At 37.0% G+C, this 25,019-nt stretch overlaps 3 protein-coding genes across 3 annotated transcripts in view; 2 read left to right on the forward strand and 1 right to left on the reverse strand.

The window, feature by feature from the left end:
- The first annotated feature begins 3,342 nt into the window (after positions 1 to 3,342).
- slc3a1 (solute carrier family 3 member 1) lies at positions 3,343 to 10,612 on the forward strand. The gene is made up of 10 exons (XM_084093544.1): positions 3,343 to 3,866; positions 5,151 to 5,330; positions 5,588 to 5,730; positions 6,424 to 6,549; positions 7,243 to 7,362; positions 8,236 to 8,360; positions 8,441 to 8,642; positions 8,893 to 9,069; positions 9,737 to 9,862; positions 9,946 to 10,612. The coding sequence occupies exons 1-10, from the start codon at positions 3,452 to 3,454 to the stop codon at positions 10,369 to 10,371; spliced, it is 2,040 nt and encodes a 679-aa protein (XP_083949670.1). The 5' UTR covers positions 3,343 to 3,451; the 3' UTR covers positions 10,372 to 10,612.
- A 74-nt stretch (positions 10,613 to 10,686) lies between these two features.
- prepl (prolyl endopeptidase like) lies at positions 10,687 to 20,023 on the reverse strand. Its single transcript, XM_084093543.1, has 14 exons — positions 19,726 to 20,023; positions 19,274 to 19,402; positions 19,097 to 19,163; positions 18,804 to 19,016; positions 18,607 to 18,733; positions 17,960 to 18,176; positions 17,682 to 17,873; positions 16,428 to 16,631; positions 16,150 to 16,325; positions 15,850 to 16,066; positions 15,623 to 15,769; positions 14,980 to 15,106; positions 11,214 to 11,284; positions 10,687 to 10,849 (listed from the first exon to the last, which is right to left on the reverse strand). The coding sequence occupies exons 1-14, from the start codon at positions 19,825 to 19,827 to the stop codon at positions 10,739 to 10,741; spliced, it is 2,100 nt and encodes a 699-aa protein (XP_083949669.1). The 5' UTR covers positions 19,828 to 20,023; the 3' UTR covers positions 10,687 to 10,738.
- A 560-nt stretch (positions 20,024 to 20,583) lies between these two features.
- Positions 20,584 to 25,019, forward strand: part of camkmt (calmodulin-lysine N-methyltransferase) — a 103,658-nt gene continuing 99,222 nt past the window's right edge. Inside the window, exons 1-3 of the mRNA XM_084093545.1 lie at positions 20,584 to 20,936; positions 21,093 to 21,271; positions 22,792 to 22,856. Coding sequence (XP_083949671.1) covers positions 20,817 to 20,936; positions 21,093 to 21,271; positions 22,792 to 22,856 — 364 coding nt within the window. The 5' untranslated portion in view covers positions 20,584 to 20,816. The remainder of the gene's footprint in view (positions 20,937 to 21,092; positions 21,272 to 22,791; positions 22,857 to 25,019) is intronic.

Raw genomic sequence — 25,019 nt, forward strand, 5'->3', positions numbered from 1 at the left:
CATGTTCCAAGAGACCAGCTTGCAAAGCAACCAACTGCAGGTTGCTTAGTTTTTGTGTGTGCTTTAGCGGTCGATAGCGCAATAATAGACTGGCATGGTAAGAAATTATTTTAAATAATGGTGTTCTCAGTAAAAGTTGTCCATAAAACAAACAAAAATGGAAAATATGTATAGATGTTGTGATCTGTATTTCTGAGTTCTAATCGAACAAAGCTGAATATACAGTGTTGATCAAGATAATACTAAGTGCCACAAACAAACCTGAGCATATTTCAAAGATTTGATGTATTTTAGTAAATCTAGTGTTCACTCATTGTATCAACTTTGCCAGGCGATCAAAAAAAAGAGAAAAAGAAGTGTCGGAGCTTATAAAAATGTGTGTATATTGTGCATCAGATGTTCAGAGGGCAGACTGTGGTCGGTATGTGGCTAATGATTCATTATTGCTATAATGAGTGCTATGCTAGGGTTTCATGAAAGCCTGTTTTAAATATTGCAGAACATTTTTTTTTATATATATTATTATTGGTGTTTTATTTCGATCAAAAAAGTTCTGCTGTACCTGTAACACTGAATGAATTGTGTAGTAGTTGAAAAGTAAAGGCCCATTCACACCAACACAAATGTTCAGCATGACTTTTACATGCAATTTTCTGTTCAGACCAATGTGTAAAAAAACGGCACATTAACATGCAAAATCACTTTCTGACAGTAGATGGCGCTTACAGAAAAGCTGGTACTTGAAAATCTTCACAAATTTATTTTTATACTTTTATGAATTTTGAAGCCAAAATAGAATCGCCAGAAGTAAAAAGCTAAACCTAGGCTATAAACCAACTACACCATGAACGCATGACTTCAGCATCGCCATCACTAACCCTTTGAATAGTTAGAATAGTTTGCAAGAGTGTGATCATAAACAAAATAAGGCAATGAAAGCGGACTAGTAACAAAGAGTATAGAAGCCCAAGAGGCGAAACTCAATAGAACGCTCCATAGCAACAGTTGCCCCCGTGACGTGCGCGGCCGCCATTATGGACTGAAAACTGAAGGAAAACGCCGAAAAATAATGGGAGTCAATGGCACTGAAAAACTTAACATAACAAAAACTTAACATAACTTAATTTTTTCTGGCCGTCATATCTAAATATGAAAACAATTTAAAATACATTAATGAGGATGACCGACGTTAAATGACAGAAAATATACGTCTATGTGTTGGTTATGCATGGCCTAATTACCCTTAGGAAAATAGTATTTTGGGACAAAATATTACTATAGAAGTACTATAAGACTACTATAGAAATACTATAGCGGCTCTAGGATATTATAGAGGTATTACAGAACATAACATACTTCTGTGATGTTCTGTAATACCTCTATAATATTTTAAAGCTGCTATAGTATTTATATAGTAGTCTTATCGTACTTCTGTAGTATGTCCCAAATTACTATAGTTTTCCTATAAGATTACTATAATATTTTGTCCCAAAATACTATAAGATTCCTATAGTACTTTTTTTTGTAAGGGTATGTCCCCCACCGAATCGGCTTCATTAGCCTACCACTTACGGTTTGCAAAGATACAATTATAAAATTACTGCAAAACTTTAATCTATCAATATTTATGTTCTATTATGCATTTTCCTCGTTATATGACTAACAGAAATTCATGAAATAATATAGGCTATAGGCAGACACACAGTAATAAGATATAAGTAATAAGATATTTATTCAAATGTTGATTTTGAAATTAGTGAACATCACAATATATATGATTTGGAAAAATAAATAAATAAATAAATAAAATTATAAATTAACATTTCTAAAGAGAGTTAATATTTTACATAGAATATCACAAAAATATTAACAACTTGTTTTTTCAACATCTTCAGTGAAAGTGCACACAGTGAACGTTTCAGTGGCAAGAACAAAAACAATCTGTGAATGTCCTATTACAGGCGGAAAGGTACAAAAAAGATGTGCAATCTAGCAAGTGCACACATGAACTATAAACTACTAAAATGGATTTTGCCATTGACTGGCGATAACGATTTCAGCAGCTTTCAGTCCATAATGGCGGACGCGCCTCCGCAGCGCCATCTACAGACTGTTACCCATAACACAACAGAGTTTCGCCTCTTGGGCTTCTATACTCTTTGCTAGTAAGTAGCTGAGTTTATCTGTTCAGTGGGATGACGTTTAATGTTAGCAACCGCCTTTTTCAAAACCAGCAAAAGGTTTTAAAAAGGGTTGTTACTGATGTATTTCATAGAATAAAACGTGAAAGTATATTGAGCTTGCGTTAACCGCAGACCTTATTTCAGTCTTTTACCAAAAAACCCAATGGCTTCAGGATGATAGAACCGGAAGTGCTAAAATGCTAGCTCGTTTTTGAGTTTTGGCCATAGACTGTAAAAAAATAAGTAGATTATTTGATTATTCTTAAATATATATATATATATATATATATATATATATATATATATATATATATATATATATATATATATAATATATTATTATTATAATCAGGCCTTGACAGCATGCATAAACATCAATAACATTATGTAATCAAGCTTGCAGTTTACAATCTAGTTAACGTTGTGGCAAAAAGTCATTCATTAAACAATCATCACTGCGTAAGAGACATTTCCGAGTCAAATTGTCTTTTAAAAAGTATTCTTGCAAGAAGGCCCAGTTGCCACACAGAAGTCACCAGTACAGTCTGTGAAACAAGTGCGACGAGGGAGGAAGGGCAGAGCAGCCTTTATACCTGGTCTTCTGCTTACAGGCTTTTATCTAAACAAGGAAAGGTTTCTCTGCTAGTGATCTAATCCTGCTGAGTTCATTCTTACAAACTCACAAGTTCTAAATTGGACGACCTCTGACCCCTTTTCAATCTGCCTCCTCCTGACGTCTCACCTGTTACCCAGTGTTAAGAGGAACACACACATTAGTCAACAGTTGCCAGACCACATACTGTCCAGCAAGGGTCATTTCAATGTCTTACTGAAAACAAATGAAAATCAACACTGCAAATCAATGAAAATCAAAATTTTCCATTACATTAACTAATTTACAAGTTGGACAGGATTCTTATTTTGTTCATTCTGTAGAGATCTGATTTCAGGGAAAATCTGTCAGCTGAAAAACTAAAGAGTTGTTCATATGGTAAAAGTTTGCCAGCCAATTTTTTTATATATAGTGAAAAAAGTTCTGATGCCATGATAAGTTACATTGACTTTTCAATGTAGCCAAGGAAGTGTGCGATTGGCCTTGCCTAATCTCTGCCACATTCCTCTGGGAGGGGTTTTATTGTGTGTGAGAGAGTTGTGGAGACTGAATGAGTGTAATGCACTATGGACTTGTGAATGCCTCTATTTAACAGGACTCTGGCTGTATCGGCTCTCACAAGTGTTGTTCTCTGGGATTGAATGAAGCAAGAACGATGAGCTCGACCAAAATCACAAACCTCGACGCGGTGGAGCAGCAAGAAGGCGCCCAGAATGCAGCCTTTCAAGAGGATGATGATGATACATCTGAGGCATCAAGCTCTCGAGAGCACCAGGCCACCAGCTTCTCCTTCTCCGGGCCGGAGGAAAGCGTGTACACTCAGATCAAACCGTATGCTGGGATGCCCAAAGAGGTTCTGGTGCTATACTCCAGCAAAGCCTGCTACAGGATCCCTCGAGAGATTCTTTTCTGGCTGATCATCGCATGCACCCTGGCTCTGATTGCCATGACCATTACGATCGTGGCGCTGTCGCCTCGATGCATGAGCTGGTGGCAGCTGACTCCGGTCTATCAGGTTTATCCTCGATCATTCAAAGATTCAAATGCTGATGGTGTTGGAGACCTCAAAGGTAATTTTTGATCCTTAAGGTGAGGTTAATAGGGTAAAAATTCTTTTTTTATTTTTATGTTATAGTATTTAATATAATTTTAAAACTTAAATTCCAAAATGTAAGTACTTCAACTTATTTATTAAAGTTAACACACAATGCAACATTTCTAATTTTCATTATTTTTTTTATCTAATATTTGTTATATTATTTCAGCTTTATTTCAATTACAGAAAATTATATTTTAGTTAATGGTAACACTGATTATTACAATATTTTCAGCATAATGCAATATGCAAATTAGGCAATTAATTATATACCGCTTTTGATGTATTTTAGTAATGATTATTAGACTTAAAATTAATACATATTTAAGATTGTATTAATATAATTTATTTTAATATCCTTTTCTTGTTGCATACAATGACATAGTATTTTGAAGTGGATCAAAAAAGTTCATTAAAGTTGTCCTAAGACAAGAACGGGTATTGTTCAAAATTCATGTTTAACTTTGATGAAAGGTTTTGATCCACTTCAAATGTTGACTACTGCATATGTAAACATTTTGTCCATTTTTACATACCAATTATGTAATAATAATAATTCGAGTAAGCTGCTCTGCAATCTCCTTACATAGTTGAGAACCTTTGTATCTTGTATTCTGAGAACAACCAAATGTACCTACACACGTCCTAGTGTGCATAATGTCATAATTTTTCAGCAAATTGGTTTCTTTTAATAATCCAGAGACCATATAATTGGTCTAAAACAAAAAGGCTGAAAAAGTCAGCAGTAGTTTCTCAGGCAGCCTTGAAAAACAACTCTCTTTTCAGTAGCTGAGAGTTCCCTCCAGCTGTAGTGTTATTTGAGAAGTGAGTGTATTGATGACTTGGACGGACACACAAAAGCCATTTTTTCCCCTCATAATGGTTCTGTATTGCTGCATATTCCATTTCATGCAAGAGGAGGAGGTTGTTTAATTGCTCTTATGTAACGGGTAAAATTGCGTCTACATGCCATGAAGTAAATAAAACTGATTTTATGGTGGTACATTACAGGGTCATTCATTTTTTACAGTGAAACATGTTCACGCAAATCAAACACTATGAATAAGACAAAACACCAGCTTATCTTCTACATGAGACGTGTAATAACTTTAGTGACCCTCTAAAAATATATTGAAATGATTATAAAGGTTGGATTGATCAAGATAAATCCATTGTGAGGATTGTCGAATGTCTTTGTAAAGGTCAAAGGTGCATAAATGTGTAGATAACGTTTTTATAATTCAATGTTTGACTTTAGGAATCAGGGAGAAACTGAGTCATTTTGAGTACCTGAACATTAAAGCAATCTGGATCAGTCCTTTCTACAAGTCTCCTATGAAGGACTTTGGCTATGACGTCGAGGACTTCAGGCAGGTTGACCCTCTCTTCGGAACCATGGAAGACTTTGACGACCTCCTAACAGCCATGCATGACAAAGGTGGGCATGCATTATGATAAATGATCAACATTTCAATCAACGTTGTTGTCAACCAACAACTTGTATCACAATGATAACTCACTTTTCCTGTGTTTATGGCTATAGTTTGAAATTTAGCATGTTATGAGCTTCATGAGTAACATGATGGTTAATAAATAACATCAGTTCCAAACTTGTTACGATGTTATAACACCATTACATCAATCAATGCTCCGTTTGGTAACCGCATTAATGTTTGCTGGGGTTTTTTGGCCCAGGTCTAAAGCTGATCATGGACTATATCCCGAACCACACCAGCGACAAACACATCTGGTTCCAGCTTAGCCGTAATGGCACAGAGCCCTATAAAGACTACTATATCTGGGTTAACTGCACTGCAGACAAACCTCCTAACAACTGGGTATGAATGTCCATCCTCACGATGCAAACAAATCAGGGAATAGTGACAGCTTCTGTAGCATTATACATTTGGATCACATCAACATAAAGAATCAGTGCTATTCGTAATGCTTGTCCAAGTTTTGCAATTATATCTCATCTGATACTGTTTGTTACATAGCAAATAATTTTTTGTTACAATTAAGACTGAATTAAGTAAACGATTGCAAACATATATGTGACCCTGGATCACAAAACCAGTCACATGTCGCACGGGTATATTTATGGCAATAGCCAACAATACATTGTATGGGTCAAAATTATCGATTTTTCTTTTATGCCAAAAATCATTAGTATATTAAGTAAAGATCATGTTCCATGAAGTTATTTTGTAAATTTCCTACCGTAAATATATAAAACATTTATTTTTGTGAGTGAATGCAGCACAATCGTGAACATAAATGGACAACTTTAAAGGCGATTTTCTCAATGTTTCGATTTTTTTGCACCCTCAGATTCCAGATTTTCAAATAGTTGTATCCCAACCAAATTTTGTCATATCCTAACAAACCATACATCAATGGAAAGCTTATTTATTCAGTTTTCAGATGATGTATACATCTCAATTTCAAAAAATGTACCCATTTGTGGTCCAGGGTCACATAAATATATAGTAGTTAGATGTGGTTGACTAGTGTCGCATTGTTTGTCCTAGATAAGTGTCTTTGGGAATTCTACTTGGGAGTATGATGAAGTACGACAACAGTGCTATTTCCATCAGTTCCTCAAGGAACAGCCAGACCTGAACTACCGTAACCCCCGAGTCATAGAGGAGATGACGGTAAGACAGAGCTAAAGGTAGCATGAAGACAACGGCTTGACTGTGAACATTATGAAGACTTTGAACACTTTTTGAGTCCTAACAAAAGTGTGACATGGCAAAGCAACAAGCAATGGTTCTAGTCCTGAACAAGATACACATTGCACTCTTAAAACTAAGGTTCCAAAAGTTTTTTTTTTTTTGCTGTGATGCCACTTTTTAAAAGAACCATCCTAGTGTGAACTGTTTTTCATAGAGTAAAGGACATTTTAATAATCAGAAGAACCATTTTCCACTGTAAATAACCTTTAGTGCAGAGAAAAGTTTCAATGGATGTTAATGGTTCTTCATGGAGTCATAGATGGCAATAAAGACCCTTTATTTTTTTAAGAGTGTATATTACATTTCCAGTCATTTGTGATAAATATACAAGGATAAAAAAAAGGTTTATTGTATCCCATTTTTGGCCAATTAAATGCTCTGGAGCTTGAGCTTAACTAAAAAATATATTGTTCATACATTTTTAAGATTTTGTTAATATATGACTTCTCCAGACCTGGAAGGTCATTTTTAAATATTGGTGGAGGAGGAATATTATCCTTCAAACTCTTGAACAAAAAGGCCTTTCATGCAGATCCGCAATCCACCATACCATATCATGTTTCACTACAAACATGGACCCTCTTTGATCTTTGTTTCACATCTGTGTAATAGGACATAATCCATTTCTGGCTGAAGAAGGGGGTGGACGGGTTCCGCATGGACGCTGTGAAACACATGCTTGAGGCCACACATTTGAGAAATGAACCCCAGGTTGACCCTGACCAAGATCCAGTAAGCCAAACAACGACCTGTGCTGTTATTATTCATTCAGTTTACTGTTTATTGAAGCACTCTATATGCCTGAGCCAAAATTATTCTCTGAATGGATTTAAAAGTCATGTTACTATTCTTTGTTCTCACAATGTCATTTAAGGATTAGTAGTGCATATTTCTCTGGATTTACTGACAAGTCATTCCCATTATCCTAATTCCAGATGATTACAAAGCCACTGAAGATCTAGGGAAGGCCGTGGAATGACTCAGTGGTCTTGACCCTCTTTTTTAAAGGCTTAATTTTTCGGTCCTTATGGACTTGCTAGCACTAACTAAAAAATGTTCCGGGTTCAACACAAGTTAAACTCTATCATCTGTATCACTGTATTATTACAATCTATTATTACAATTTCTAATTGCAGTTCTATTTGAATATATTCTATTCCTGTGATGGGCAAAGCTAAATTTTTAGTAGCCATTACTCCAGTCTTCAGTGTCACATGGTCATTCAGAAATCAATCTAATATGCTGATTTGCTGCTCAAAAATATTTTTATTATCAATGTTGAAAACAGTTGTGCTGCTTAATTTCTGTGTGGGAACTGTGATACATACAGATTCTTTGATGTATAGAAAGTTTGAACATTTATTTGAAATAGAAAAAAAAGACCCCAAACTTTTGAATCATAATGCATACCATTATTTCTTAACGAGATGTAATGCTTTTAAAATATAATACGTTTCTTTTATGGTAATATTTCATTAGTTAATGCATTAACTAACATGAAATAACAATGAGCAATGCATTTTAAAGCATTTATTGATCTTTGTTGATGTGAGTTACAAGTGTGCAGTGTGACTAACTACAAGGTTATCCTCATTCTTTCTTTAGTCGACTGTGGACACGGAGTTTGAGCTGTACCATGACTACACCTACACACAACCGGGGCTACATGAGATCCTGACAGACTGGAGGATAGAGATGGACGCCTACAGCAGAGAGCCTGGCCGCTACAGGTACCCTCAGTTCTTCTGCTTCACAAATCTCCATGTGCTTCTCTCTTGTAAATGGCTCTTTTGTGTTTTCTCTAACTCAGATTCATGGTTACAGAGTGTTACGACTATGAAGAAATTGAAAAAACCATGAGGTACTACGGCACAAACTATGCCATAGAAAGTGATTTCCCCTTTAACTTCTATCTACTGTATCTTCCTGATGATCTGTCAGGAAATCAAGCCAAAGGCCTGGTTGATTTATGGATGTCGAATATGCCAAAGGGAAAATGGCCAAACTGGGTGGTGAGTGACCAGATGTATGTCCATTCATTAAGAATCACAATCTCATGTGTGTAATTTCAGCAACACTAGCATCACTAACTGGAACAATAACGTTTGTTTTCAAATTGAGTTGTCCCAGACACTCCCCTATTTGCCTTTGGATGGTGAAAATGTAAAAAATTGCACACTCCAGCTTTACTTTTTTTCATATAATCTAATACATTTTGTTCAGTTTGTTACAATCACAAAATTTGTTTGTATACATATATAGGTGGGAAACCATGACAAGCCACGTATAGGCTCAAGTGCTGGTAAGGAATATGTCCGTGCTATAAACATGCTGTTGTTAACACTGCCTGGAACTCCCACAACATACTACGGAGAGGAGATTGGCATGGTGAACGTTAATATATCTGTAATTCAGGATCCTTTTGGAAAAGATGATCCAGTAAGTGTAAAATACTGCTTTTTTTTAAAAGTAATAGTTAAATTTAGCACATTTTGTAGTTTTACAAAATATACAAAATAAATGTATTTTAATATATGTATTTTATCATTCAAATGTTTGGGGTCCGTAAGATTTTTAAAATATTTTTTAATGAAGTCTCTTATTCAAATATGTGTTGTTTGAGCTGTTAAAGTCCTTTTAGTGGCCCCTTTAATTGTTTAGTGAACTACTATTATACGGACTACTATTCAAAAGTTTGGGGTCGGTAGGATTTTATAAAATGTTTTTGAAAGAAGTCTGTTATGATCCAAGGCCACATTTATTTTATCAAAAATACAATATTGTGAAATATTACCATAAAATAAACGTATCATATTTTAAAATGTAATATTCTAATTAATAAATATATAGCAAAGCTGAATTTTCAGCAGCCATTACTCTTGTCTTAAATGTCACATAATCTTTCAAAAATCATTCTAATATGCTTGAGAACCATTTCTTCTTATTAAATGTTAAAACAGTTGTGCTTCATAATATTTTTGTGGAAACCGTGATACTTTTTTTTTGTGGAGAAGTTCACAATTTATTTAAAATAGAAATCTTTTGTACATTATAAAAAGTGACACCTTTTGATCAGTTGAATGCATTCTTTTTAATTACCATTAAGAGCAACGGTCGAGACCCACAGCGAACACCAATGCAGTGGAATGATCAGCTCAACTCTGGCTTTAGTGATAATGAAACGGGCACATGGCTAGACATCGCTCCAGACTACAGCACTGTCAATGTGGAGGTACGTGATTCCGACTGCTGTGACAAGAATCTGTGTGTTAAAGTAGGGAAACCTCTAATCCCATCTTATATCTTTCTCTCCAGCTTCAGCAGGCTGATCCAGACTCTACCATTTCACAGTATCGTGCTCTGAGTTTGCTCAAAGGGTCGGACATTGTCCTGTCCCGAGGCTGGTTCTGTAACGTCTGGAGTGACGTCAACATATTTGCTTATTTGCGTGAGCTGGATGGGCTCAAAAAAGGCTTCCTGGTGCTTCTAAACTTCGGCATGGATACTACAACAGACTTGTCTTCGGTTAGTGAGCTGCCAGATTCCCTCACTGTGCATTTAAGTACAGTGCCAATAAGCCAAAAGACTTTCTCTAAATACAGAATTCCAACATCTCGAGGGCAAGGATTGCTCCTGGAATATTCCACCAATCAGCGATTTCACCCTAACCATGAATCTGAGTGTTATGTTTCTGAGAAAGCCTGCTATTTGTCCGCACTAGATATTCTGTACAAGTGTTGAGGGTATTTGTGTCCTAACTAGGCTGACACAGTGAATCGACAAGCAATAAAGGCTATCTTTTCCATGTTTTATTCCTGTGGTGTCATGCTGGCTAGTCCTGCCCACTCTGAAATCTCATTGGTCCAAAATCTCACTCCACAGAACTGTAGACTGAACATCAAGTATCGTTTAATTGGCTGTGATATCTTTTGTGTAGTGTGAACAGTTGCTTGTCAGTGCAAAATTGTCACATCACAACTAGTTTGGACAATGTTAGATTTTGTTTTAGTCAGAATAAAGACAAACCTTTATCGAAAAAGAAATGAACAACATCTATGAAACAAAAATTGTTTGGTTTATTAAAAAAAAACTTGTGTCTGTTTTTTTTTCATTCACATAAACAGCTGTTTTCTTTTTTTTTAACTTTCCTTTGTCTCCGTCGAGTTTTTTGGAGATCTAGTCCAAGTTCTGTGTAAAGGAAGGCTAACTGTTGGGCACTCTGTGAGAGGAAAAAAAGTAGCAGATATTACACAAATAAAAGCTTACTTCAAATATATGATTACTATACAGCCAGCAAAAAAACACAAAAAACAAACACCATGACATAAAGCTGTAAACATAAGTAACAGTACAGTATAAGTTAATGTGTGACATCAAAGGTGATCTTTCCACTGTTCTCAGGAGAAAGTATATCTATTGAAAAATGCACTTTTATATAATCACAACTGTAACCGATTAATCCAAAGGTTTATAATACCCAGCATGCTCAAGTCTTATGCTTGAGTGTGTAAAAGTAAACAGCAGGTCATTTAGCAATTTGGTCTGATAAGGTTTGGGATGAATATAATTGAGTGTTTATGTACCTCATTCAAGGACAGGTGAAAATCCTCAGGGCCAAAGTGATCACCTCCTGGCTGCATGTCCAGAATGACAGCTGGGACAAGAGCAGGAAGTGTATGTCAATTAAACAGGTACAGGTTCATGTGTACATTAAAATCACCATAAAATCGAAATTTTTTGTTTGTTTATGGAATATTGCAGTATTTATTAGAACTTATTTATCTGTGCCCTCGTAAGTTGCAATCTTGAATCAAAATAACTCCGCCCTCCCTCTTGCAGCGACATCTCTTCTCTGATGATGTTTACAAACTGTAATTCACATGAGATCACTACATTGACAGCTACGCAACAACCACTTTAATGCTTTAAAAAGTTCATTGTAAAGATCGTAAAACTAATCCATATGAGTTAAGCGGTTTAGTCCAAAATTTCAGAAGAGACTCAATCATTTATATGATAAACCGATTTAATTTAGTCTTTTTTTCACATATAAACATTGACAATGAACATAAACATAAACAGAAGCTCAACTGAACCTGATTGGTTCTAGCGTAAGCTCAAACGTGCTGCGTAACACGGGAATGAATGAACCTCATTGGTTCTTACAGGTCAAGCAAACATACTTGAGCTTCATTTTACCACAACACACGGGTTTGGAAGGACATGAGGGTAATTAATGACAGAATTTTCATTTTGGGGTGAACTATCCCTTTAAGTTTTTAGTTTTTTTTCATCTAATATTTAACTTTATTATTATATCAATGCAGCTTTATATCCATAAACAAATGTAAACACTGGTGTAAGACTTTTTAATAAGGAAAAAGTTACTGAAGCACCTTTAAATAAACATTCTAAATAAGCCAAAAATTGATCTTGGGTCACATGAACCATAGTGAAAAAACCCTATACCAAAATGTATTTAAAATACATTTATTTCATACTAAGTATAATACAAATACATTAACATATTTACTGACATATCGCTTGAGACTTAATTTTCATTTTTGAGTGAACTAACCCTTTTAAGCCTAAAATGTGTTTTAATACCACTATTAGTAAGGATAGTGTGATCTCTGTATAATATCAGTCTTTAAATGCAAGATATTTAAAGTGTACCTAAAGTATACTTGCAATCGTTCCACTTTAGCACAATCAAATATACTTAAGTATATCTTTAGTTGGACCTCAGCACTATTTCCTGACTACTAAAGTGTACAAAGTTCCAAAGTATCAAAATTTAGTATACTAAAAGTACAATTGCAGGGTATTTATAGTAAGTTCAAAAATATGTAAATGTATTTGTAGTATACTTGGCATAAAATAAATGTATTTCGAATACATTTTAGTGTATTTATTTTTCACTAGGGAATACAGTAGATAAAGAAGTTCATGTACACTAGTTCATGTTTATCACAAGACCAAACGCAGTGAACGTGTAAGACTAGACTGACAATATCCAAGCGTAATCAGCTGCTCTGGCTCTCCATCACAACACCTGGACATCACATGCAGCACTTTAAAGTCAACGCTCTTGAAACGGAGTGGATGATGAAAGGCTGCCATGTAGGTGGACTTGGCCCACTCCTTTGCCTGGCTGCCTTATTTCCCCACGGTGATGAGATCTCTCTGAAGTGAAGCTGAGTGTAAAAATCATATGCCTAATCCTTAAAACTCTGTCATCTGCCTCTTATCTGCAGTCCGGCCGCCGGTGTCTCTCTCCATCCTGCTCCTTCTCTGGGCCGCATGTTTCACAAGCTTTCTCCTGACCTTGGCACAGCCCAGTGTATTGTTTCTTATCTCCTCGCCTGATACGCTATCTCATAAACATGTTAATCGTCCGAGCTGGCAGCATGTGTGATCAGCGTTTTATCTCCCGGAGAGGAATGGGAGAGATTAGAGGAACTTGCGCTTTTTTCTTTGTGTATGTGTGTGGGGTGTTAGCGAAGGTGTTTCTGTGTGTGTGTGTGAGTCTGTAATAAAAATAATTAATTGCGCACAGATGGAGAGGGAGTCTAACGGAGAGCTCCGGACTGAGATGTGCTGACAGTGTGTCTCACGCAGCAGCTCGCACACAAGGTGACCTCAGGTGGATATGGAGAGGAATCGCTCCACGTCACCTGTTTCCAGATCAGTGCTCTTCTCTCCTGAAGAGAGAGTGTAAGTGCTTCTCTTAAGCCCAGGGGTTTATTTGAGAGCTGGGATTACAGCCAGTGACCTCCAAGTTCATTTCCATTATACTAAACTCGGTTTATCAGAGTTTTTAATACTGCAGCTTAGTTTTAATAATATTCTTCACTTCTTGGACTAATGAGATGTCCAGATCCCAGATTTATCGATCTATCGATCTATCTATCTATCAATTAATTATTAATAAATATTAATCCCTTTGCCAGAGTCCTTCATCCAAACTACCTCCAGTTCCTCGACAAGGTGCGAACTCCCTAGGTCTATAACCCTAGTCCTATTGTAAGTTCATGCACCACAGTGGTGGATGTTTTGTCTTGGTCTGGGTATTTAAAGAAATGCTGAAAAAGGCTTGGGGCGATTTTGTAGTCAGATCAGCCCATAATACTGATTGTCCTCCAGACTCAGCATTATGTGTTTTTCTAATGTCAGGTATGCATCTTCTACTCATTATTTCAGAGCATTTGATGTTATTGTATTGATTGTGTAATTGGCATGATACATCTTCTACCTGACTAATGATTAATTGTTACATTTTAAATTTATTAAGACTTACTCTGAAATTATTTTCTCAAGTGGATTAAGTGAAGGCTTATGTTACCGCAAATCTGCGTCAGGTAAGTAACGGACTTAAGTCCAGTTTTGAGTTGAGCATAGGGCACACTAACTGAGATTTTAGAGCTCCAGCTAACACTTGGCCCTATTTCAAGTGTACTTAGACTGTAAAGGCTAAAAAGGACATTTCCGTTTAGGACAACAATATGTTGATCGACCAACCTAAGCCTTACCTCTGTTTAATGTAAAATTACTTTAGCTAAGTGTACATGGGAAACCATGGCATGAGCAAACCAAAGCTACTATCAGAGAAGTAACATTGAACGGCTTATATCTGTAGTAGTGGTCATGACCTCTGACTAGAGATAGCGTTACTTTAATTCAAGATACAGAGACTAAACAAAATACTTTTAGATAGAGCAAACATGAAAGCGGCCTTCTAAAACAGGACAGTCAATTACCTCTGTCTAGTGACCAAGACTGACGAGTTTGTGATCGCGAGACCCGTGTTAAACGGCCAGCGCGAAGCTCTCTGTGCGACATAGATTTCTAATGAACGAGTAAAATATGAAGTAAAGAGTTAAATACAATAATTTAAATTATCTATTATCGATAAATTATCATATAAATGACCAATAACCAATTGACATTTGAGGTTGCGATAAAATGGAGTCAGATAAAAGTAAATTGGAATTAAACTACTTTGCCACACTGAAAAGACAAAACGCGCAGGAAACCCTCACATGATTATTGGAAACTGTCGTTGGGCCGAGTGGGCGGGCCTTTATTTTTTTTACTTTACTGGGCTTTATTTTTTTTGTCAATTCTTGATGGAAGATTTGTTTATGGGAAATTTATTCTGGTAAATATATTTGTACTGGCTTTTATTATATTGCTGTTTCCACTATTACAAGTAATACACCACTCAAGTTCGTGTGTTTCACAGATTTGTAAATGTCCACTTTATGCCCAAGAACATCCATTAGTTGTGGACTATAATTGCTTTAGAGAATTGATTAAAAAGGCTCAAGAGAGCATTTAAACACTCACCGTTAGCATCAACCCGAGCGGTAAACATTTGGATGGCCTTCTTTAGTCTTTCCACATACTTCATGACCCCAGATAAAGGAACTCTGCGGTCTTCTGAATATGCAGTGATCAGAATTGGTGGGTAAAGCTGTGGAAAAAAATAAGAAACAATTATTAAATAGCCCTTGAATCATTAGACACAAACTACTAATCAAAAGTTTATTTTAAAAGTAGTCTCTTATGCTCACTAAGGCTGCATTTATTTGATAAAAAATACAGTAAAACTATACAATTTTTTTTTCTATTTGAATACATTCTGTGATGTTAAAGCTGAATTTTCAGCAGTCATTACTTCAGTCTTCAGTGTCACATGATCCTTCAGAAATCATTCTTATATACTGATTTGGTGCTCAAGAAACATTTCTTATTGTTATCAATGCTAAAAACAGTTGTGTTGCCTCTTATTTTGGTGGAAACCATGATACATTTGGGTTTTCAGGATTTCTTTATGAATAGAAAGAAACAGAATTTTTTTCGCAACATAATAAATGTCTTTCCTATCACATTTGATAAATTGAATGCATCCTTGCTGAATAAGGAAAACAAAAACTACCTCTACAATCTTGAACGGTAGTGTACTGTATGTGATATCTGAGTGATTTACCTGAGGTATAATGTTGTGGCAGGGACAGTAAGATGCGATGTTGTCTCTGTGTTCCCTTATAAGGGGGTCTCCCCACTCCCCCCTCTCCTCAACAGTAAGCGGCAGGGAAGGGTCTTGCATTGTGCCAAGAACATCCAGAAAAGGCACCTGCCGAAAATTGCCATGTCATTTATCTTGTGGAAATATGGCTCAAGGAATGTGTGCTCAATGATGTATTGAAAATCCACCTGTAGAATTACAGCTCTAAGAAGCTGTGGGTTATGGTTGCACAGCGCCCCCGCTAGGACAGCTCCAGCACTGCGAGAGGTGAGGGCGGTTAGAGCAGGTTGAGACACTCCCAGGTGATGAAGAGTCTGAATGCAAGCAGCGAGATCTTCCACTCCCCTCCGCTTCTGCAGCACAGAGCCCGCTCGATGCCACGCTAGACCACGCTCACCACCGCCCCTGCCCAGTCACAAACACACATAAACATGCATTTTGTTTCAGAATCCCTATGAAAACAGATGTTTAGAGTTGAACTTCAGTACCTGACGTGGCAGTAGGCCAGAGCCCAGCCGTCCTCCAGCAACAGTCTCTTCTCAGGACTGAAGCTCATATCGAGGTCGACACCATACGCTCCATATACATGCAGAAGCAGTGGAGCGTTATGCAGCTCAGATAATGCAGGCATATGGAGGAGAGTCAAAGGCACCATTGTACCATCCTAAAAAGTCAGACATTGGGATATTATGGCTTTTTGGAATAACATGGGCAGCTTTTTGTACTATTGTAGCTTTATGACTTCTCATATGTAAATAATTTGTACCTGACTGGCTGCCTGCAGGCGTGTAGTGTTGAACTCGGGGAGGGAGATATACCGGGTGTCCTCTGTTTTTGAGAGCTTTTGTTTTCTGGAGGAATAGAGGTAGTGTACAGGTGGGTGCACTGGTGAGGACAGGAGAAAACCAAATGACCCTCTGTCCACAGTCCCAACACGCTGTGGTGATAAATCACAGGCCCAGTGGGGAAGCTAAGGGCAAAACAGAAACATTTCTGTTAGAGCATTTTGGATCCTATCTTTGGACCATAGTAATGTATCAGGTTAACCCTCATGGGGTCTGAGAGAGCCTTTTAATTTATCAAAAACAAGTTATTGTGGCATTTTCTTTATGAGAAATGATTAGAGGCAAAATGTAAATTTGATAACATGTATAAAATGCGCTCTATGAAAAAGGTTTCATCACTTATGTTAGGGGTCTTTAGAGACCCGAGATAAGACAATGTAACTGTAGCATTTAACTCCTGACAATTTTCTATAAAGATTGGTTTTATTTTATCTTTCCACAATGTAATAAACTTTTATGCTTACTTTATAGTAAAGGATTAAAAGGTTTAATGACATCCTAGGTCTTTCAAATAATATATGTCAAAATAATAAGAGGTTAACTTCAATATTTTTGAAAGAAGTTTCTTATGCTCAATAAGGCCACGTTAATTTGATCAAATATACAGCAAAAACAGTAATACTGTGAAATATCATGAGAAATTAAAGTAACTGTTTTCTATTTGAATATATTTCAAAGTGTAATTAATTCCTGTGATGGTAAAGCTGAATTTTCAGCATCATTACTCCAGTCTTCAGTGTCACATGATCCTTTTGGTGCTCAAGAAACATTTCTTATTATTAACAGAATGTTTAAAAGATTATTTGAAATAGAAAACTTTTGTAACATAATAAATGTATTTACTGTCACTTTTGATCAATTTAATGCATCCTTGCTGAATGAAAGTATTAATTTCAATCAATCAATGAATAAATCTTACTGACGCCAAACATTTGAACTGTAGTGAACATCATTAGGTTCTCTGAGACCAAGAGCATAAAGACAATGAAGTCAGTCCTAACAGAAAAAGTAAAGGTTTTAGACTTTCTAATACATTAGTGAAAAGAAATAAGAAATTAATCAAATGTCATCTATCCAGTAAAACAAATCTAAAATTGAAATAAAACACATCTCTTTATATTATTAGCATCATTATAAATAAACACTTGTGTATGTGAATTTGGGATTTGTCACACCTGGAGGGTGTTTAACTGATAGGGCTCTTTTGTGGTAAGAGTCTGGATCTGAAGTCGACACTGTGAATCCTTTACTGTGAACACACAGTGATCCTGAAGCAGCTCCATATCTTTAATGACTGTTCCTGGAACAGCACTGAACACAGGCACCCAGTGTGGCATGGACGGAGAGGCTAATGGTGCCCTGAGCAGCTTGAGATTTGAGAAAGAAAAAAATTACACACAGTCATAATTTAATTCTGAACAATAATGCTCAAGTCTCTTGGTGCTGGAATAACCTGATACTCCTGATGTGCTCCAGTGTTAGCAAGGATGAACAGGTGGTTGTCCGAGTGCTCCACATGGTAAAGAAGACCAGGTTGGCGGGACTGGATGAGGGTGGGGAATGAAAGTGGAGTCTTGCTGTCAATGAACCAGACCTCAGAACTGATCTTACTACTGCAGTTAATGGTCACCAGCCTCTGGTCTCTGGAACGACTGACCTCCACAAAGAACCTGTGGCAGAAGACCACATCGATGCTGGACAAAATAACTTTCCACCAACAATTAGGACTTAAAGTCACCATGAAATCAAAATGGACAATTCTAAATTTTTTATGGAATATTGCAGTATTTGTAAATTACTTATACATATATATATACAATTAGAACAGTAAGATTTTTTAAAATGTTTTAAAAGAAGTCTCTTCTGCTCACTAAGGCTTCATTTATCTGAAATAGAAAGGTTTTGCAACATAATAAATGTCTATACTGTCACTTTTGATCATTTTACTGTTCTAATAATATTGGTCACCACTGTATATATCTATAAATTTATTTATTTATTTTTCAAGTGGCCATTTCACTCAGATATACATCACAATAGGGAAGAAAAGACTATCACAACTTTCATTTCATGCCCGCTTTAAGCACACTGTGATCTTACTCTGGATCCTTTTCTTCATAAACAAGGGTGGTTTGGACACCAGAATCACTGAGATGAAGACGGAAAACACGCAAGCAACGAAGAGTCTCCTGTGTGCTGTAGAAGAGGACATCATCTGCTGCCCATTCTGCAAGAGAGAAGACATTTGTGGAGGAAAAACTCTGTTTCAATTACTATTAAAGTATTGTAAATCTTACCAAAGCTGAGCACGTTGTCTAAAACCAACATGGCATTTTGATGCAAGTTGACACCACCTAGATGGACCAACATGCATCTGGTCTCCTCATGGCGGTCTTTCTTCACAGTGGCGGCCAGCATGGTCTCTGTGGGAGAGAGTCTGACCCTCTGGATGCTTCCATATCCATCTCCTCCCCAGTCTGCTCTGAACACCTCCACCATCTCTTGCTCACCTGTATGCATAGATTTACTGGTTTCTACTTGGAACTAGAAAAATATTTATTTTCTGAAATGGTTCCTCTTTAATATTTACCATGTCCCAGGGTCGATCTGTAGATTCCTTTGCCATCTTCAAAGTATACATGATGGTGTCCCTGAAACTTGGGATGATGTTGAGGGAATGATGTTGAGGGAATGATGACTCAAACTGATTTAAAACTTATATCAATCATATGTATTATACACACTTTGCACCATTACAGTTGCTTACCTCAGAATTTTCTGGCACATTGGCAAACTTCCTATGAATCGAGTGTAATCTTCTTTTGAAACGCTGCTCCTGAACTCTGAGTTTCTGCAGTTGGGCTTTAGACAGCTCCGCTGTAGTTTGTGAGAATCCCTAAATGACAGTTGACACAAAACACTGTTGAGAAGTTGAATTGCAGTATGATACTCCATCTACATGCAATTTAAACAGTATTTTGGTAGTTTTTTTAGTTTCAAATGAATAACAATATTTTTCTTGCTTCTGCACTAAATTCACACTTTTACATTCTATTTTTTAATGCTACATATTTTAGAATCTATGAATGATTTTTGTTTATTATTGCCATGCACTTTTTAGTCTCTTAATTTGCTCAGCGAATGTCAAACAATTGTTCATTAGTTATGCAAAAAGTACGTGCAAACGTTAAACCAAAACATGTATGAACTTGACATTACCTCAGTGTAAAGACGTGAAATTAATGGGTGTATATTCGCCCGATGTATATTGCGTGAAACTGATCGCAAAAGCAGCAGATATGCGGAGGTGATACGATACATTTAATGCAGCAAGAATGTCACTTAGTTTCTGATTATGAATGAACGGCGTCTTTCTGCTACCTTAAATGTCAAAAATACATTGCATTATTCATTCTGGGTAAGTGTCACATTCAAAATATTTAAACATCCCTGCAGCCCATGTGCTTATTCTGTAGAACTGTGGCGCATTGACATTCGACGTCCGTTCAATTGAGTCGGATCATTTTAATGAACCGGTTGAATTGGTTCACAAAACCTGTTTCAACTATTCATTTACTAGTCAGAATCAATCGGTCAAAGCTGTTCTCTATCAACACTTGAACCTCTTTCGGACATGTCCGACTAAAAAATACACCGAGAATCGAATAGTGCACTGAATTAGCTGATAAAGGTGAGTTTTGTAATGTTGAATGTGAATGCAAACTGTATTTATGTTCTTAATGACTATTTTATGAGCTAAATGGCTGCAACAAACGGAGCTAGAACACGTATGAAATTAAAATAAACACCGCTATTACAGAATATGTACCTAACATTACGTGACTGTTTTTCAAAATCAATATGTCAAGCTACGCAAGGGCTTTTTTTAATCGGCTCTTTGAAACGAACTGTTCAAAAGAACCGATTCACAGAAATGAGTCAGACTCACTATCACCAATGGCGCTAAAATATGACATCTAGTTCAGGCAAGAGTAATCGAGTCAAAAATCATAGATGATAGCCGATAGAGCAGAGTGTTTGAAGACTCTGGTAATGAATTGGTTTTCCTTTCCTCCTGCAAAAAGAGGAGGTGGTGTACGGAAGTAGCGTGGGATTTTATTACTAAGCAACAGAGACCAGTACATACCGGCGAATTGGTAAAAACGGTATTAAATTGAACCATCGAATTTAACCACATCCAGAGAACAAATGCCAAATAAGCCTTCGACTAGACTCTGCACTCTGTTGTCGTTGTAGTTCTCCGTTATTTTCCGCATGAAGACAAAACAAATCGATCAGGTTGCTCTGGCATGAATAAATGTAAAGATCCTCCGTTAGCTGCGACAGAAATGCTTGCGAATAATCACCAAAATCACGACTCTCACTGTGGAACAGATGTGGCCCGTGCACGATGGGGTCTTCTGCGACAGGTGAGGGGGGTTTCAGTGAATGTCCTTCAATGTAACTTTACAGCTGATTGCATTTATTAAATAATCGTAAATACAATGCGTTATGTAATGCGTTTATTACGTTAGACATATGGATGTGTCCAGGTAGTAGCATCTTATGTGTCTCTTACAATGCAGGTTCTGAAACGGAAGCAGCTCGACAGTTCAGATGTAAAGCAGGTGTCAGTACGAAGATTCTCCTCCTTTAACCTGTTCTCCAGGAGCAGGGTCACTCCCACAGAGACGGATGACCCGTCAGACGGGCAGTGGGTGGAGTACAGAAGTGCAATCTTTCCCCAGTACAGTGCCTTACTCAGGTATGCTGGAGAAAGTGTTGAGGACACTATTTGTTGATGTTTTTCATTTCCACATACCCATAGTCTCTCAAGGACTTCCCGATTTAAAGGATAGTTCACTCAAATATGAACATTTTGTCATCTTTTACTCACCCTCATGTCATTCAAACTTGTATGATATTCTTTCTTATGTGAAACACAAAATGAAAAGTCCTGAAGTTTGTTCATGCTGATTTTTTTTCATTCAATGAATGGAGACTAAAGGTGTCAAACTCTAAAAATAACAAAACAATCAACATAGAAGCAACATAAAAGTTCCCTGTGTGACTTCTATTCTAGAGTCTAGATGACATTTAAGTCAAAAATCCTGTCTTCACAGCCATTGTCATAATTCTTGTCATTGTATGTAAAATTAAGAGCAGCTTGGACATTCTGCTAATAATAACCGCTTTTATTTATTGCAGAATGGGTGAGTAAACGATGACATAATGTTAATTTTTGGTTTAAGTGTTCTTTTCATTCATGTCAGTATGATGATTACAGTTTTTCTCAGTCGCTTTGGCTTTTCACTAGGCCAGGGTATGCTTAGCCACATTGTCAGTATATAACAGTGTACTCTGTATTTTCAGATGTAAACTATGGCTACGATTTTGATGACGATGATTGAAAATGCACAAGACTGCTCTTTATCTGTATGGCATATATACATTTCAACAGTACAGATTTATACATTACTCTATGTGCAAATGCAAATGGACTACTGTAATACAACATTACATTTAGTAGTGAACATTGTCTGATTCCATACCTGTTTTCCAAACCTTTGAATGATTGAGGACAAGGTTGTTCTCCCAACATTCGGCTCTACCTTTCGACCCTTTCGATGCATCCTTACTTCTCTTCTTCTTCCTGGCTGTTGACACTGTCTGTTTCCTTGTTGTTTTTCCATTGTCAGAATTTGTAACACTGTTTTGTGTCTATATGCCAAATGAAGCATGAGACGCACCTCTGAGCTATTTTAGAGAACTGGTTGATCAATGATCATTGGTTGATCTAGCCCTGTACGTTTCCCTTCAATAGTGAAATTCAAAATTCACCTCCACAATTCATCAATTCATCAATTCAGGACACATTTACAAAAAAGGTCTAATAGAAATGTATAGAAAATATGCTTGACAGTTTATGACAACTACAACCATTTTGCATTTAATGACTTGTGCAAAGAACTAACGCCTATGTTTTGAGGGGTAAGACTAATGAGCAGGGAACCAGTATAATATATTTTGATCAACATGACATAAGCAATTGATAATTTAGGAAACAGCAGGCAATTGTACATAATCGATTGCTTTTATGATGTGCACACGTGACTAAATGATGTGGAGGCTGAACAAGTAGTTTTGAGAGTTTCAGTTATGATCTGAGAAATGCACCAAAGCAACTGAGAAAAACTGTAAACACATTATGTTGTTCACATTTCATACTAACATTAATGTTTGGCCAGCGTTTATGTCTAAATCATGTTTCTTAATGCATTACAGAGACAATCTTGGACCTATTAGAGTAGATGAGGTGCTCAGCAGCTTTGACAACACAGGAAATGTCTGTGAGTATCTCTTCTGTTCACGTTCAGACTTCAGTTGTTGCATGTAGGTTGTGAAACGGATCACATGGTGGTAATCATGTTCTTTTAATGCAGTCTGCTATACTTTGATTATGAATATTTCACTGTAGTCTTAAGCTGAACATGACCTATAGCAGGCAGCAGGGGGTCCGATAAAGCTGCAGCTCCATGGCACACCAGAGGCAGGCACACTTGAGCCTCATAAGCACCTCATTATAAGCAACTTACTGACTCCTGCTGTCTATGACAGGGGGGTTAAAGTATATTATTCTTTCCTAGTGCATTAAATAGTCTGTGAAATGCACATTTACATGTTATACACTACCATTCAAAAGTTTGGGGTTAGTAAGATTTTAGTTTTTTTTGAAGAAATTAATACTTTTTTGCCTTTGTAGTGCAGTATTAAAGTCTGTCCACAAATGTAAATGTACCTTCATGCCGTTCCATACCTTTCTTCTGTTGAACACAAAAGGACTTGTTCAGCAGATACACCAAAGACACACTTTTCTGAATCTGTCGCAAGTTATGGTTCTTTGTTGCGTGGATGAAAGAATGGCTCAGATGTTTTTATTTGAAAACATATTTAAAACTTTTTTTAATGCAGATTACTTGTTTTAGTATAGGAAGGAGACTGATCCCGTGCTGGTTTTTAGTAGATTGTGGACTGAAATGTCTTGAAATATTTGGCTCTTTTACTGGATTAGTGAAAAGGGGCAGCATAGCTCTCTTCTACGGCAGGGTCATCGCTTCTCTTTTCAGACCTTCCTCTCAACCACCCTTAATTGATCTTACGCATTGGTAAGCCCAAACATCTCCCCCATGTCCTTGTCAGCTCAGCTGGGCAGGCTCATTGTCTGCAAAGGAGGGGGGAGGGGGGATGCCCCATGTATTACCCACCTCACATACCCAGTTTAAAATCCTTGTCTCAGGATTTGACAAGCCGAAAGGTCTCTATGTCCTCTGAGGCACTGAATGTGGATTAGCTATCCAAATGTATGGATTACGGTGATCCAACTTGTCAGGGTTGGAAGGGTTGATGGTGCTGTGGGTTTAAGTGCTGTTGTTTCCAGCAGGGATCAAGAGAGACACAAAAGGTCTTATCTGAACATGCTGGGTGGACATGAAGAGCTTTAGAGAGGCTTGTTGACCACTGGTTTGGATTCAAACATCAGTTCTTCTGCTGTCATATGTTCGGGTCAGAGTTGGTTAAAAACGAAAGAAAAATTTAGTGGTAGTATTCTTAATTTGGAATACTGATACTCATTTCAGAGGAGCTCTTTGCAGCCAGGTGATGTAGTTGACAAAAGAAGTCTGCTTTGGACCAATCATGAACTTCTGACGTAACGATCATTGGAATACATTTTACAATAAAATACCATTTTAGTCTTTCTACTTCAAAGCAAGTTGACTGAGCATCTGCAACCGTAGTTTGACGCATGTATTATTATCTTTATCCGCAATAGACTTACACACAATACAGCAAGACGAAGGAAGGCGTCGGCTAACATGACATTAAAAAGTTACCATAGTAAAAGTAAAAACCATAGCATAAAAGTACCATATAGCAAAAACCTGTATAATACTGACATTGAGTTAGTACATATGAAAACATAAACCAACACATTCTCACCTGTGAAAGGTTATCCCATTCCTTCTGGAATTTAAATCTTGATGGGTTCACAACCAGAAGCTGCGCAATGTTGTGGCATCGTTGATTCTTACTGTGAGTGACGACACGCTGACTGTTCCAATATGGTGTGTTTGGAACGGTCGAATGTGGCAACTTCATATACATATCTGATGTTCACGTCCTGTTCACGCCCCCATAATGTTTATTATGTTTCTCTATGGCAACATTATCAGCACACATGGCACTGATGAAGGGTTGAACCTGAAAACGTGTTGCACTCTTGCACTTTTTTTGCACTTTTGCACTTTATTTGTGTCCTCTGGACAATAAAACTTTTTGGCCTATATTCGTGTTTTGATCTTTTTTTCTGATTTTTGAGTTCCTTTTTGGAGCTACGCACTGCAAGAAGATATTACTCATCAGTTTGGGACTAATGTTTGGCGCTACGCCTTTCCATCCCCAACATTATCAATGGTGAAATGAATCTGCAGCTGTCAGGTGGTACAAGTCAGAGC

The sequence above is a fragment of the Abramis brama genome (genome assembly GCF_963993115.1).
Source record: "Abramis brama genome assembly, chromosome: 19".
Taxonomy (NCBI): domain Eukaryota; kingdom Metazoa; phylum Chordata; class Actinopteri; order Cypriniformes; family Leuciscidae; genus Abramis; species Abramis brama.

Coding starts and splice junctions, on each gene's coding strand:
- slc3a1 (XM_084093544.1), top strand. CDS start 3,452: ATGAGCTCGACCAAAATCACAAACCTCGACGCGGTGGAGCAGCAAGAA. Junction 3,867..5,150: donor TGGTGTTGGAGACCTCAAAG/GTAATTTTTGAT, acceptor GTTTGACTTTAG/GAATCAGGGAGAAACTGAGT. Junction 8,361..8,440: donor AGAGAGCCTGGCCGCTACAG/GTACCCTCAGTT, acceptor TCTCTAACTCAG/ATTCATGGTTACAGAGTGTT.
- prepl (XM_084093543.1), bottom strand. CDS start 19,827: ATGTATCGTATCACCTCCGCATATCTGCTGCTTTTGCGATCAGTTTCA. Junction 18,177..18,606: donor TATGAAGAAAAGGATCCAGA/GTAAGATCACAG, acceptor CTTCTGCCACAG/GTTCTTTGTGGAGGTCAGTC. Junction 10,850..11,213: donor TTCACCTGTCCTTGAATGAG/GTACATAAACAC, acceptor TTCCTCTCACAG/AGTGCCCAACAGTTAGCCTT.